This window comes from Clarias gariepinus, chromosome 15 (genome assembly GCF_024256425.1).
Source record: "Clarias gariepinus isolate MV-2021 ecotype Netherlands chromosome 15, CGAR_prim_01v2, whole genome shotgun sequence".
In the NCBI taxonomy this organism is placed as follows: domain Eukaryota; kingdom Metazoa; phylum Chordata; class Actinopteri; order Siluriformes; family Clariidae; genus Clarias; species Clarias gariepinus.
In genome coordinates, this window is record NC_071114.1 from 27,275,178 (window position 1) to 27,290,294 (window position 15,117).

Below are 15,117 nucleotides of genomic sequence, written 5' to 3' on the forward strand. Positions count from 1 at the left end.
TGAACTTCTTATGAACTTCTTATGAACTTACTTACGAAAAAAATTTAACATACATGTAGGGATGTCTCACAGAAATTGGCTAGATCCTTGCAACACTTTTCCAATATCCCAGAATAAGTGAAAGGGTGGATTGTTGGAGGGGACAAGATAAAAATTAAACTTGGACGAAATGTATAACGGGGTTATCTACCATGGCGGCATTTTCTGCTGATGCGTTTTATTCTTTATAACGACAATGAGTCAAACTTTTTTTTCACCCAAACAATTGTTCAAAGCACTAAAACTGGAGACTACTTCCATAAACATTACAGAAAGCCTCGGCGGCCGGCAGATGAAGATGCAGTCTGTGCGGAACTGTACGACAGGATGTGGCGAGGTTCTCTCTCTGATCCTTGAGAGCAAGTTCTCTCAATCTTGGTCCTGCACATATTGTGTTGTAGGATGATCATGTCTGGTGTCTCACAGAAATCAGCCTGTATCAAGAGGTAAATTCTTGCACCACTATCCCAAGATGAGGATGAAGTCTGCATGGAAAAGAATGACGGTATATGATATGATGGGATGGGATGCTCTCTGATCCTTAAGAGAATGTTTTCTCGATCTAGGTCCTACACATATTGCATGGGAGGACTCTCGCAGAAGGCATTTGGAATTTCCATCATGATCAACAAAGTATGTATGTATCTATCCATCTATATATCTATTTATAGATATATAGTATTGATAGCTACATTCTTCTATCACTATTCCAAGACGTACATAAGGGGAAGGCATAAGGCATACATGAAGATGCGGTTCGCACAGAAATGTACGATGAGATGCTCTCTGATCCTTGAGAGCACATTTTCTCGACCTTGGTCCTGCATGTATTGTATGGCAGAACTCACATACCTGGTGTCTCTCAAAAATCAGTCATCTGAGGGCTAACATAAAAAATATATATATTTGGAAGAGAAAGATGCAGTCTGCACGGAAATATGATGTGATGTAAGGCTCTATGATACTTAGGGGCACATTTCCTCGGTTTTGGTCCTGCACATATTGTGTTGTAAGACCCACATGCCTGGTGTCTGGCAAAAATCAGTCTGCACAACAGCTAGATTCTTGGATCAGTATCTCAAGCCGTACATAAGAAACAAAAAATAAAAAGATGAGAGATGGCATATTTAAGAGAATCATCATCACTACAACACATCTGTCCATGATGGGTCCCAAACCTATTTCTGGAGAACCTCCAGTCCTAACTGATGTGTTGAGTTAGAGAAAGGTAAACCCTTTATGACATGACACGACCTGGTTGAAACTTTTCATGCCTACCTTGTTGAGGGACGGCACCAGCAGTCCCTTCCATTTGGGCGCGTTCTCCTCGCTGAAGAAATCGTACTGGCACTGGGCGGCCTGCATGGCGTTTCAGCTGAGCCAGGGAGCAGCTCCACCAGTCCCTTACTGCTTCATCCACGCAGGAGCGCAGGCGCCACAGGCCCGGCGAGCTTCACATTCACACCAAACGACGAGGAGGCAGCGGGAAGCAGGAGCTCCGCCACACGGTCAAAGCAGCGAGCTAGAGCCACCATGGCATCTCCGGCTCGCTGCGATCGCGCGAGCGCGCGCGCGGTTGCTATAGGCTTGTGCTCGTACCCTGGTGTTATGCTAAGCTAACAACTCCCGAGTGTTATGCTAACTGTAACGCCTGCCCGATGACGTTCCCCGCCTTTCACTTCACTCCCCCCCCCACCCCGGACCTCCCAAAGTCCTCAATATCAACCCTGGAAATGTCAAATATATCTCCCAAGTGTAATTCGGTCTAAAAATATTCGGACACGAATTCCACTACAGGCTCGCGCGCGCAGGCTAATAAACAAACTAGCCTAGTTGGCTAAGCGAGCTAAAAAAAAAAAAAAAACAACAACAGCAGCGATTTGGACACGAAGGCTAACTGCTAGCTACAGTTAGGATGAAACAAACAAACAAGAGCGTATTTACAGTTGTTAAAAAAAACTCATGTAATATGTAATATGTTCTATTCCTTGTTCAAGTCTGTATGTTCGTCCATTCTTTAAATCCGAAATGTGAAGTAATGCAGCCAGGCACTTCGTGCTCCTAAGATTCTTGTCTTACAGAGGTGTTTTTTTAACGGATTATTTATTATTTTTGGTTGATTGTTGTGACACGGGCGCAGTTGTGTTGGTAGAGAAGAAGAAACTGAGAAAACATGCGCAATGGAGGAGAGAGAGTCTGTACACGAAAACAAAAAGTCCTGTTTTTGCGCGTCGAGCCTAACTGATCTAGTCGTACCACTGAATAAAGAGATGTAACGCGACTAAACGTAAAGACAGTAAGTGTGTGTGTGAGAGAGAGAGAGAAGCTCCCAGGTGATTTCCTCCTGATGGACGCGGAGAACGCCTCTGTACGCCAGAAACCCCGAGCGTCTTACTACGAGAACGTAGAGGTCGCAGACTGAACCAATCGATCACCGAGATGATAATGAAGGACGAGCAAAACGATCACCGAGCAACAGAACTGAATCTATATAATCTACATATAGGCTTGCATTAGTAGTCGCCTTTAGCCCTATTCGGACGGGACTAGTTTTACACGGGGTCGTTAAAGAAATTTCTGTTTCACAGACGTACTTTGTGATTTTAATCCCGTCCGGATCTGCCATGTCTGTCTTTCACTTGTTATGCGCTAAAATGCCCCCCTGCCATGGATTGCCCCCCCATACATAATCGCTATCAATATATTATAGTAGTAAATTCATAGGTTTATTATTATTATCAAATATGATATTAATATTATAATAAACCCTAGTTATGTGACAGCCGTCAAGACCATGAATACAAATTCTTGTATAATGTTTATTTTGTGGCACATTTATTTTTAAGGGCTTTGTCATGAATATACAAATAAGCATTTATATATACAATAAAAATAAATATTGTTCATGATGAAAAATTAGAGTAAACTATTTTTATTATAAAATAAACAATCCAAAAGTATACATGTTGTACAGTATATGAAAAAAAATCTATTTTTTCATAATCAACATATTTATTTTCATATTGCTTATTTTTTTATATTGTCTCATGTAATTTGTAATTTGTAAACCATTAACCTATGCATTTATATTCTAATACAATATTTGATAGCAATTATGTAGGGGGGAAATCCATGGCAGGGGGGCATTTTAGCGCATAACTCTTTTGACAGGTAAAGAGTTTGTGGAAAGAGTGAAGAGGTTAAAGCTGAAAATTAAGTGGTCAGCATCTAGGTGATCAGAAAATAACTGCTCATAACTTCCCTTCTACTCAACTTCTACTCAACTGCTCATAACAACCCTTCTACTATTTTGATTAAATTTATGGCGCAAGTTTCAGTTTTCATAGTGTACGCACCACATTTTTGTGTGTGTTTGATGAGGATTGTGGCAGTTTATAGATGCATCGTCGTTTCTGTGTGTTCCACATGTGTATGCACGGTAAACTATCGCTTTGATTGGCTCTGCTGAGTGACACACATGGCCACGCCCACCCCGAGGGGAAAAAGCGCTGAATTGATTGGTTCTGATGAGTGAGGTGTATGGCCACGCCCACCTTGAGGCAAATGCGCTTAATTGATTTGCTCTGTTGAGTAATGTGTACGGCCACGCCCACCTCGTGGAAAAATTGTCTGGACAGACATAAGGACATACAGATAGACAAGCATACAGGCAGAACATTTCCTGAGACTGGTTTTGGGTCCTTCAATGCATGAAATGTAAAGATATCATTGAAAGAGCGAGTTCTGACCAATGTACAGACTAAACTAAACTAAGTTGATTGTTTGCTTCAGTTAAACTACCAGGGACCAGTTTTCCATGCTGATTTAATTCAAATGACCAGAGCTGATGACAGTTGAAAATCGAATGGCATTATGTTTTATTGAGAAGGGGATTGATCATTTTTAGGAGGAAATTATCTTTTTCCAACTTAGTGATTCTGTTTTTTTATTATTTCTTTTTGTCCATGTTCTATTTTTCTGACATGTTTGTATTATTATATCTTTTACTTGGATATTACAATTTGCACTGAGTAAACACAGCTGAATAAAACAAAAACTGTGTCTGTCTTCATTCCAGACTCCAAAGCAACAAAATGTGATTATTTTAAAGCAGAGGGGTGATTATTCTTTTGATTGTGTAAATCTGCTTTGTGATGATGTAAATCGTTAAAAGCGCTATACAAATAAAATTGAATTGAATTATGGGTGATTAAACATGGTATATTTTTTAGCTACTCAGGTTTAGCTATTAATTGGCAGGAGTGACTCAGGATGGATGATCAGAGGGTCAGGTATTCAAGCTTCACTACTGCCAGGTTGCCACTGTTGAGTCCTTGGGCAGGGCCCTTACTGTCCATATTTTATACCCAGTCACATTTTATTTATACCCAGGGCATTCTCAGTGCCAGTGTCAAGCCTTTAAAAGTGGGCGTGTTGCGACAGGAAGGGCTTCTGCCATAACACCTGTGTTAAATCATTGCAGATCCAATGATTCAATGTGGAGACCCCAAACAAGGGAAAATGGAAAGAAAAAAGACTTTAGCTATTAATACATTATTGATACTTTGTTGTCGTTCCTGTCGTTTGAGTAGATTCAAGATTACTAGCTATTTGCTTCTTTTTGTCCCAAAACTAATAGCTAGAAATCTTCAATCTGCAATCTGAAAGAAAGGAAACAAGAAGGAAAAAAATATCATATTGACAATAATGGCACATGCATTTTATCATAAAACCATAGGTGTCTATTTACATCTTACATATCTTTTTTTGTACATAAAAAAATAGGCAGAGCCTAGCAGCTTCAAAGCTGTACAAACTAGAATTGCACACTTTAAATTTTCAAAACACACCATCAAAAAAACAGACTTTTTTCCCTTTAATAAAGTTCTTATAGGCAAGAAATTTACTTTTTTATATATTCAGTGATCGTGGTTGATCCTGGAAAAACTGGGCTTAAGGTGGGATTGTATCCCTGGAGGGGAGTGTGCCATCCATCATAGGGCATTTTGCACCCACATTCACACCTTTAATATGTAAATTCTCTAAAGGCTCACAATCCTAGTCTGACTAATCTTCTAATTACTATCAGATCAGGTGTAGAAGATGAGTCTTAGCAAACCCACCTTCTGGCATGTTTTTGGGAGGAAACCCACACAGATGGAATGAATGTGAACTCCAGACAGGAGATAAATGGGAACACTGGAGCTGTGAAACAGCAACACTAGACTGCATTAGTCTGATGCCTGTTGTTTGCCAAAATGTTAATATAGTATTAAATTGTCTGTTTGTTTGTTTTTTAACATAAACTTAAAAAATACAGTTACAAAATATGTATCGAATAAACAATTAGTAAACTACTTATAGAAAACTTTACTTTAGTCATTTTATCCAAAATATTCTGTAAGATTACAATTTCCTTTCACTGGAACTAAGAGGTCCAGGTCCAAAATGAGCTTCTCACGTTCTGGCACAAAACGCAACTGAACACCTTTGGAATGGACAGGAACTCCCGCTGCACAAATGCTATAGTGAGCAAATGAACACAAATCCCCACAAGCACACTTCAAAATCTAATAATAAAAAATCTGTAACAGAAAAATAAAGGTTATTTTAACAGGAATTGATGAGATGGTAACGAAATGATAAAAATGAGAGATGTTAATGTTAAAAATAAAAAAGTGAACAATAATAGAGAGGACAACTGGCTAAGTTATTATTATTTTATTAATTTAATATAAATTATTATTATTATTTATTATTATAATTGTTATTATTATTATTATTATTATTTAGTAAAGCTGCTTTGCGACAATGACCATTGGTAAAAGAGATACTATAAAAATGAATTGAATTAAGGAGTGGCCTCACATCCAAAATTAGGGTTCACTTCCCACCTAGGCCCCGTGTGCCCTGGGATAGGCTTTAGTCCTGCTGTGATTCGCTTATCCTGTACAGATGAGAGAGAGAGAGAGTAATAAAGTGTTTGTTAAAGCCTGATAATTGTGAGTGATGTTAAAATAAAATCTAAAATTTTTAGAATGTAGATAAATCAGCTTACTTTAAGATGAATATAAATTGTAACTGAATTAATCGGCCTCACACCTACAGGGCCGGGGTCCGATTCTCGCCTCAGGTTTTAAGTGTGTGGATTTTACATGTTCTCCCCCTGCTTGGTGGGTTTCCTGCAGGCACTCTCATAGCTTAATAATTGCCTAATAAGCCTAATAATTGATTGTAGTATTAAAGTAAAATGATTTCTAGAATGTAGACAAAGCAGATAACTTTAAGATGAATATAAAATATAACTGAAGTATTTGGTGGCTTCTTACCCCCAGGGTTGAGGGTTCAATTCCCACCACTGTGTGTGTGTGTGTGTGTGTGTGTGTGTGTGTGTGTGTGTGTGTGTGTGTGTGTGTGTGTGTGCGTGTGCATGTTCTTTTCGTGGGTTTTTCTCTGGGTACTCCAGTTTCCTCTCTCAGTCCCAAGACATGTAGGGTAGGCTACATGTAATTTCCAAATTCCTCATAGTATGTGTGTGTGTGTGTGTGTGTGTGTGTGTTGGTGTTTGCTTGTGCGCCCTGTAATAAATTGTCACCCTGTACAGGATAAGTGATATACAGAATGAGTGCCCAAATGAATTCTTCAGATTCAAAATATGTCACAATATGTTCATTATTAATGGTGCTTGCAAAGCGAAACACTACTATTGTTATCTCTCAGGCTTATTCTTCTTACGTACAAAAGTTTGGGGCGTAACTAGTCCCGCATTAGTTTGTCGTAAAGCCATGAATTTTATTTTTTATTTTTCCTTTATTTAACCAGGGGAAATCATATTGAGACTATAGTCTCTTTTTCAAATGGTCCCTGGCCAAGAAAGGCAACACTTTAAAGTTTAAGTAAAAATACTAAAAATAGAGAAACCTCATCTACAATACACAAAACATATCATACAACATCACATAATACAGATCATAACCACACAACCAGACAACAATAAAGATTAAATGCAACATCAAACAAAATATAAAACAAAATAATAATATAACAACCAAGAATGAGGTGTTAAATCGTGGGGCTTGTCCGAGAATGGGGTGCTATGACTTTTCTAAGGGTGGGTGGTTAATTGCCACAGGGGGCACAATTAACCGCCCCAAAAAGTCCCATAGACTTAAAATTGAGACCAACATCAGCTATGACATCATAACTATGTCTATGATGCCACGGCGAGCACCACTCACATTTTCTTCAGGAAATGTGCCTCTATAGTTGTATTTATTATATTTAATAAATATTAAGTCCTGGTTGAGGCTCCAGGTCTAGAGAATGAGTAGCTCAATCAAAATATGATAAATAAACACACATACTGTGTGTTCAATTAACATATTTTGATTCAGCTACTCATATTATTATATCATACATAACCATTATGTCATGAAATAAATATTAAGCTCTGGTGAACTGTATTTAAGTGATAACAACATTAAAAGGTGAAAAATAACCACCCGCATTGATACAAAAAAAAAAAAAGTTTAGTATTCTCGAATAGGGGTAAGAAAAAAAAGCCCTATTAGAGATTCGCACTTCCGGAAATCAGTCGCTCCAAAATGACGTCGGTGTGTGTCGTCATCGATTGTGCGCCTGGCGGGAATCTGGCGCTGTTCGCTTTCGGAGTTGTTTTAAGTTTAAACCCTTTATACGTCTTTCAGGTAAGATTTGTTATGTTGTTATGTTGTTATGTACTGGATATTAGAGTCTTGTTTACTCTCTATAGCGCAGGAAAATATCGCGTAAGCGACATTACAGAGTGAAGTAATGTCATTAGCAAGACAACCGAGTGTCACTTGGCTAACATACTGGCATCTTGTTTTCATTTGTGTCTTGTTTAGGAGAAAACATGCAGGCGTTTCTGAAGGGATCTACACAGAGTGTTAAAGCACAGAAGGAAAAAGTTACAGCTTCGAGCAGTGGAGATCATAAGCGACAGAAACCAGTGCCCTGGGTGGAGAAGTAGTAAGTGGACAAACATCGAGTCACTACTGTCTCTCACAGAGTCTTAACCATCATCACCATCATCACCATCATCATCATCAATCTGTCTCTCTTTCTTCTTAATGATCCATGTGAAAGCTTAGGTTTATGATTGTAAAGTGCATTGGTAAAGCCTTGACTCATATAATATACACTATATTGTTCCATGTATGATCTGGATTCAAGTTTATTACTTGACTATTATAATTGTAACACTTTTAAAGATTCCCATTAGACTGGCATAGGGGTTAGCACTGTCGCCTCGCACCTCCAGGGCTGAGGGTTCGATTCCCACCTCGTGGTCTATGCGCGTGAAGTTTGCGTGTTCTCCGCATGCTTGGTGGGTTTCCTTCTGCAAAGGCAAAGACATACAGATTCGGTTAATTGGCCAGACCAAATCCCCTCATGGGCCTTCATGACCCTGTACAGGATCACAAGCAGTATACAAGATGAATTATTTATAAGATAAGATGTACCTACAGCAGCAAAGAAAAATGTGCAAATATACAAAAGAAAAACAATAATAAAAAAGAAAAACAATACATTAGTTACACTTTCAAACAAATTGCACAGTTTAAAATGTCACAACAATTAAAGATACTGTAACAACAGTATGTAATAACAGCATGCGTTACGGTAAGTGGTTTACTGGAAGCAGCTCTGATTGTACAGTGTAATAACAGCAAGGAAGATTAGACCTTCGATATCGCTCCGTCAGACACTTAGGATGTAACAGTCTGTCACTAAAGGGCGCTGCTCAGAGAGGAAACTGTTTCATACTTGACCACCAAATTTCAAATTCATATGGTATTTTAATTATTGGTCATGTACACAACCGTACACCACATCCGTGACTTAAAAAGATTGGGAAGAGTTTACTACAATAAAAAAAAATAGCTGTTCTAGCCTTTCACTCTCAGGCTCGTAGTGATGAATCTGTGTCTCGTCACCAGTAATAATTCTCTTTAAGAAACTTTTACCTTCCTTAGAGTGTCGGTCCAAATTTTGTAAGTTGTTTCAGCATCAGACCACAAAAAAAAAACAACCCACGAATCACTGCACACAGCTCCGCAACCATTTTTTCTCGCACCGCAGTTACAAATATATATATATATATAGGGGAGACAATAGAGTTGAAGGCAAAGTGCTGATAAGACTGGAATGTGGATAATTTTTGACTTACCCTTCTGACACTTTTGATTAACATGTCTAAAGTGGTGGTAAATTCTTATTATAAAAATGTAGAATAAAGTGGTGCATAGCTTAACTTTATCTTAACTAATCTTTTTTTCAAACAGCAGACCAAAGTGCGTAGATGACGTCGCTTTCCAAGAGGAGGTTGTTGCAGTTTTGAAGAAATCACTAGAGGGCGCTGATGTGAGTGTTTTGAAACTACAGTAGAATGAGATACAGTACCACCTCTCTCTCTCCTGGGATTTATATTTCACATTTGATTGGGAGAAGTGTAACATGAGCATGAAAAGGTTAAACCAAGCTTTTAAAAAAAAATAATAATAAAAATTTTAGTGTAAACAAGGTTCCTGTTTTCTTCTTTCTCTTTATAGCTGCCAAATCTTCTGTTTTATGGCCCACCTGGAACAGGAAAGACCTCCACTATTCTTGCTGCAGCCAGAGAGCTTTATGGGTAAAAAAACAAAACAAACAATCTTTCTTTACTCTAGCCCCAACGTTGGCTCAGCTTTCTTTAGTGCACAATTTACTTCTTATATGTGCTTTGTGAACAAGAGTCCTAGTCCCTAAAATCCTTTTGTTAAATTATGAAATGAAGTCTTAAATGAATGCACAATATTCTTTAGAATATTCTGCTTAAAGTTGAGCAAGCCAAACATACATCCTGTACATTTTATGAAATATTTCCCCATCTTCTTTGTTCCAGGCCAGAGCTTTACAGACAGCGAGTGCTCGAGCTGAACGCCTCGGACGAGAGAGGGATTCAGGTGATCCGTGAGAAAGTGAAAAGCTTTGCTCAGCTCACAGTGGCAGGGACACGGACAGAGTAAGTTTTGTTTAGGACTATAGACAGTTTTTTTTTCTTTCTGTTTTTGGCATCGTGTTGTGGAATAACAGAGTGACATCCTTTTTTCCAGTGGAAAATCCTGTCCTCCGTTTAAAATCATCATTCTGGACGAGGCGGATTCCATGACCAATGCGGCTCAGGCCGCTCTCAGACGCACTATGGAGAAGGAGTCGCGCACAACCCGCTTCTGCCTCATCTGTAACTACGTCAGCAGGTCAGACTGACTAAACATTGGTGTGTCGTTGGGTATAAACCCCTCAGAAATGCCTAGCCTTCTGTTATTAGGACTAAATACCAGAGTCTGTGCAAATATGGTGGCAAAATTGTTGTTAATCAACAATTTTTTAATCATTATTTATTTTTGTAAACAAAACACGTTTTTTTTCCCCATACACTTTACGTTTTATTGAAACGATTTTAGTGGTATGAACCCGACCTGTTAAATTTGTGAGACAAATTAATGAAGCCAAATTAGTTTAAACCAGTGGTTACTGAAGACCTCCCACAGGCGTCACTTCCTCCGTGTGTTACCATGGAAACATAAACACCTCAGATACTTTTTGCTGCTGCTGTAGGAATTCACACCGCAGACATTAAATACTGAATATTTATTAAAACAAAAACTGATACCGTTATAAAACATATACTATTTAAACGTGTATAACTTGTAAATAAATTATTGACTAATATTAATAATAATAATAATAGATTTTTTTACAGATTACTAACCTATACAGTACTACTGATTTCCTGATTAAATAAAAATTTTAAACTAATGCACCCTATTAATATGATGCCATCTTCGATAATGATAATAAATGTATAAATGCTGTTTTTTAAAAAAATAATTTCAAATGATTTTCTCCCCTCATTTGGTAGTGTCCAATTCCACTCAGTCACTGGAGGCTCCCTCTACTGCCAATCAGTCGGGAGGGCCGCAGACCGACCCTCGTGTTTCCTCCGATCCATGTGGCGTCACCTTCTGGCGACATTCTTTTTCGAACTGCTCGCTTACGCACCGTTGGGGTGTAACACACTCGGAGGAACAGCGCTATCCGCTCCCTCCGCCTGTGCGAGCTCCCAGACACCCCTGACTGGCTTGTAGAGCCGTCATTAATGTGGCTCTACATGTAAATTCTGAGTACCTCTCATCCTTCCCCCCTGAGAGAGCTCGGCCAATCAGCTCTCTCTAGGCCTCCGACTGTGAGGGGTTACAGCATCACCTGGTGATCGAACCAGCGATCTCCGGATGATAGGGCGAGCGCTTTACCATTGTGCCACTCGGAGGCTACATAAATGCTGTTTTAGGATTCTTTTTTTCTTTCACATGCAAGCGAGACGCAATGACTTATGTAAAAAATTTTAATTACCTTTTCTGGTAATGTGAAGACCGGTTGTTCACTCATTCCCTACACTATTCGCAGATCCCTTGAAACTGAATATTTTCGCTCCCTGTGGTCTGGAATCACACTTAACATGGCTGAGCACCCTGAAAAGTGTCCTTTGCAGGGTACTTCAGGCCGATCGGAACGCACCTAAAGACATGCAGGATGATAATTTAATAATAGATTAAATTCCAACCAAGATTTTAACTGATTAAGGATTAATTATTAACATTCCTTAGTGCAAGCATTATTAAGTCTAAATACTAAGAAGGGCTTAGCTCTTTATTTCTGAATATTTTACATTACTAGGACCAAACACCTCGGTCTTTTCAGAGAGGAACATGGATAGAAATGACTCTTTTATAATAATTTTTTTGTGATTTTATGGCTTTGAGCTGTAACATCCCAAGTCCATAAAACTTTTTAAATATATACAGTCAGCCCAAAAAAATTCATACACACTTCAGGGAAAGAAAAACGTGTACAAATATTTTAATATTAAATTTATTGCTATACATTATATATTGATGTATATGATAAAATTATGATATGATCGAGGTGTTAATATTATATTGATATTATATACATCAGGCAATTTTTGTTTTCCAGATGTGTGTATACATTTTCTTGGCTGACTCTTTATAAAATCATCTTGCATAGTTTTAAAAGCTTGTTGGAAATGAAAGAGAATTACTGCATTGAGTTTTCTTTAGACTTTATTTTTGCAGATTTTGCACATTTTTCTCAGCCAGTAATCAAATAATCGTTAATTATAAATGATAATAAATTTATTTTTATTTTCTCAGTTTTATTTAAACAGTTATGATGGAACAAACCCTAAAAAGTAGATGAATGTCACAAATTAATGAACCGCAAGTCCGCCCTCTTGTGGTGTACAAATACAGTGGGACCTTGGATTGCAAATAACTTGGTCTGTGAACGTTTTGCAAGACGAGCAAAGATTTTAAAATAAACTTTAACTTAATAAAAGAGCGAGGTCTTGATATACGAGTAGTACACATGCTTTGTCTGCCAAGCGTCATGTGATCACAACTGTTCTTCCTACATTGTAATAGCGATTTAATAAAACGTGTACACGCATGCTTTTTTTTTTCCCCCCTCCTTACTGGGATTTCGGAGCGAATTTTAAATATACCTTGGTCGTTGCAGAATCATCGAGCCTTTGACGTCCCGTTGCTCTAAATTCCGCTTTAAACCCCTCGGCGACGAGATTCAGCAGGAACGTCTGGTGGAAATCTGCCAGAAGGAGAATCTCAAATACAGCAAAGAGGTCAGCATAATTTTTCATATCTTTTTTAAATAATAATTTTAAAAAATGATGTTATTGAAGTGTTTGTTAGAATTCTTGTAAGAGCTTGATCTGCATTTAAATATGAGTGTAATGTTTGATTGTGGGCACTGGTGCGTGTGTGGTGTGTGTGCGGTGTGTGCTCTCTTGCAGGGGATTGACGCGCTGGTCAAAGTGTCTGAGGGAGACCTCCGGAAGGCTATAACGCTCCTACAGAGCGCTGCCAGGCTGAGTGCAGAGAAAGACATCACAGAGAGCGTCGTCATAGAGATCGCAGGGGTAAGACATCGTTAGACTCCACATATGCGTCGGTGTATGTGTAACTGTACTGTATATAGCGGTTTGGAGCTTATGATTGGATTTTGATGAATTTTTAACAATTTTTAGGTGGTTCCTCCCAAAGTGATTGAAAATCTGCTTCAAACCTGCCACAAAGGCAACTTTGAAAAATTAGAGGTTGCTGTGAAGGTGAGTACAAGGCGCTGTATTATTTACTTAAACAGGTACACATGGTACAGATCTCATTTTCAGCAGTAAAAAAAAAATTCTGTAAGTGGGGGTTTATTCACTATAGAAAAAGAATTCTTCGCTCCAAAATGAAGATGATGTGGTAAAACTAATTCATATTATTTGTTTGTTTAAATGCGTCTTTGCCAAGAGTACCAATACCTGATACTGTGTATCAAAACAAAGTCAACAAAATGGTCTCCTTATCAGCGATATATTCGATCACTCGACGTAGATGTAGTGAGGTAATGTTAGGTTGAACTAGGAGGGACGTTTAAGTCAATCCAGGACTTTCGATTGTGCAAAATAACAGAACGCAGTTATGAAAATTAAAAACCTCCTTTATTTCTCTATACAGTGGAACCTCGGATTACGAGTAACTCGGTTTACGAGTGTTCCGCAAGACGAGTAAAGATTTTTAATAAATTTTGACTTGAAAAACTGGTTTACGAGTACCAAGTATTATGTATCACGCATGTGCTTCCTGTTTTGACGCCGAGCGTCACGTGATCACAACAGAGCCAACGGTTTTTCTCTCTTGCGCTGTGGAATTGTAGGTAATCGTCTCCTCTGCTGGGTGAATACACACAAACGCACACGCACACTCTCTGCCTTACACAGAAACTCTGCAAGCACTAAGACCCAGCAGGGGAGACGATTACCTACCATGATATACCGTGTCCTAATGTGCATACGCAAGTATGTTTCAGATTACTCACGACTCAACACCTAACATGTTTTAGCTAATCGAGCCAAGTTTAACTTCAGCCACACTATGCCTGAATGTTTTTAACTTTTTTTATGTTTGCAAGTAAATAAAGCTGTATAATTGAATTGAATTGAATATACCAACTGCAGTTCAGTCTTTTAGAAGTGATTCTCCTTAAACATTCTTGTTTTAAGTTTTCTGATGCGCCTTTTACAATTCTAGTTCAAACTGAGCTTGTATCTTTAAAATAAAAAGTCACAATTTTGTCTTATGTATTTACAGAACATGATAGATGAAGGCTATGCTGCTACACAGATTCTCAGCCAGCTCCATGACGTTATTATCAAGGAGAAACTGGGTGACAAACAGAAATCTGTCATCACTGAAAATATGGCTGTACGTGGAAACAGTATTTATAAACACCAAATAAAGATTTTTATAAGGGTTTTTATAAACTCTGCCTTTACTGAGACGTTGTATTGAGATTAACGAGTGTCTGGGTCTTTAAAGAACTGAATTATGTTTTGTTTTTTTGTTTTTTTGTCTTTAGGTTGTTGATAAGTGTTTGGCGGACGGAGCTGACGAATACCTGCAGCTGCTCAACCTGTCCTCCGTGATCATGCAACAGGCCACGCAGAGCACCTGAGCTCACCACACACCTTCAACATGCGCTTTCTGTTTCTCTATCTCGTATAACTTTGATTCTTTTGTACATTTAAAAAAAAAAAAGTAATAAAGTGTTTTCCTAAAGTGTCTTTGCTTGTTGCCTATCTGGGAAATACGAAAAGCTCCACAAAGCCTGTGATATTGAAGTGGTTCTCTAAAAGCACATTTGTGGCCCATAAAATCAAATCAGGTATGAAGTTGCTTTTTGGGGGATTTGAGTTAATCATACATTCTCCTAAAGGATTATTAGAAACACCATACTAATACGGTGTTTGACCCTCTCTTAACTGCCTTAATTTTACGTGGCATTGATTCAACAAGGTGCTGAAAGCATTCTTTAGAAATGTTGACCCATATTAATAGGATAGCATCTTGCAGCTGATGGAGATTTGTGGGATGCACATCCAGGGCACGAAGCTCCCGTTCCACCACATCC

The 15,117-nt window shown here is 38.4% G+C and overlaps 2 protein-coding genes across 3 annotated transcripts in view; one reads left to right on the forward strand and one right to left on the reverse strand.

Annotated features, from left to right (window-relative positions):
• Positions 1–2,430, reverse strand: part of sos1 (son of sevenless homolog 1 (Drosophila)) — a 38,684-nt gene extending 36,254 nt beyond the window's left edge. For both annotated transcript variants that reach the window (XM_053513664.1, XM_053513663.1), the window contains exon 1: positions 1,318–2,430. In XM_053513664.1, the coding sequence (XP_053369639.1) occupies positions 1,318–1,404 (87 nt within the window). In that variant the 5' untranslated portion in view covers positions 1,405–2,430. The remainder of the gene's footprint in view (positions 1–1,317) is intronic.
• A 5,234-nt stretch (positions 2,431–7,664) lies between these two features.
• Positions 7,665–14,765, forward strand: rfc4 (replication factor C (activator 1) 4). Its single transcript, XM_053513446.1, has 11 exons — positions 7,665–7,745; positions 7,926–8,049; positions 9,366–9,444; positions 9,633–9,712; positions 9,965–10,084; positions 10,176–10,319; positions 12,661–12,781; positions 12,953–13,078; positions 13,187–13,267; positions 14,298–14,411; positions 14,566–14,765. The coding sequence occupies exons 2-11, from the start codon at positions 7,934–7,936 to the stop codon at positions 14,659–14,661; spliced, it is 1,077 nt and encodes a 358-aa protein (XP_053369421.1). The 5' UTR covers positions 7,665–7,745; positions 7,926–7,933; the 3' UTR covers positions 14,662–14,765.
• Positions 14,766–15,117: the final 352 nt, after the last annotated feature.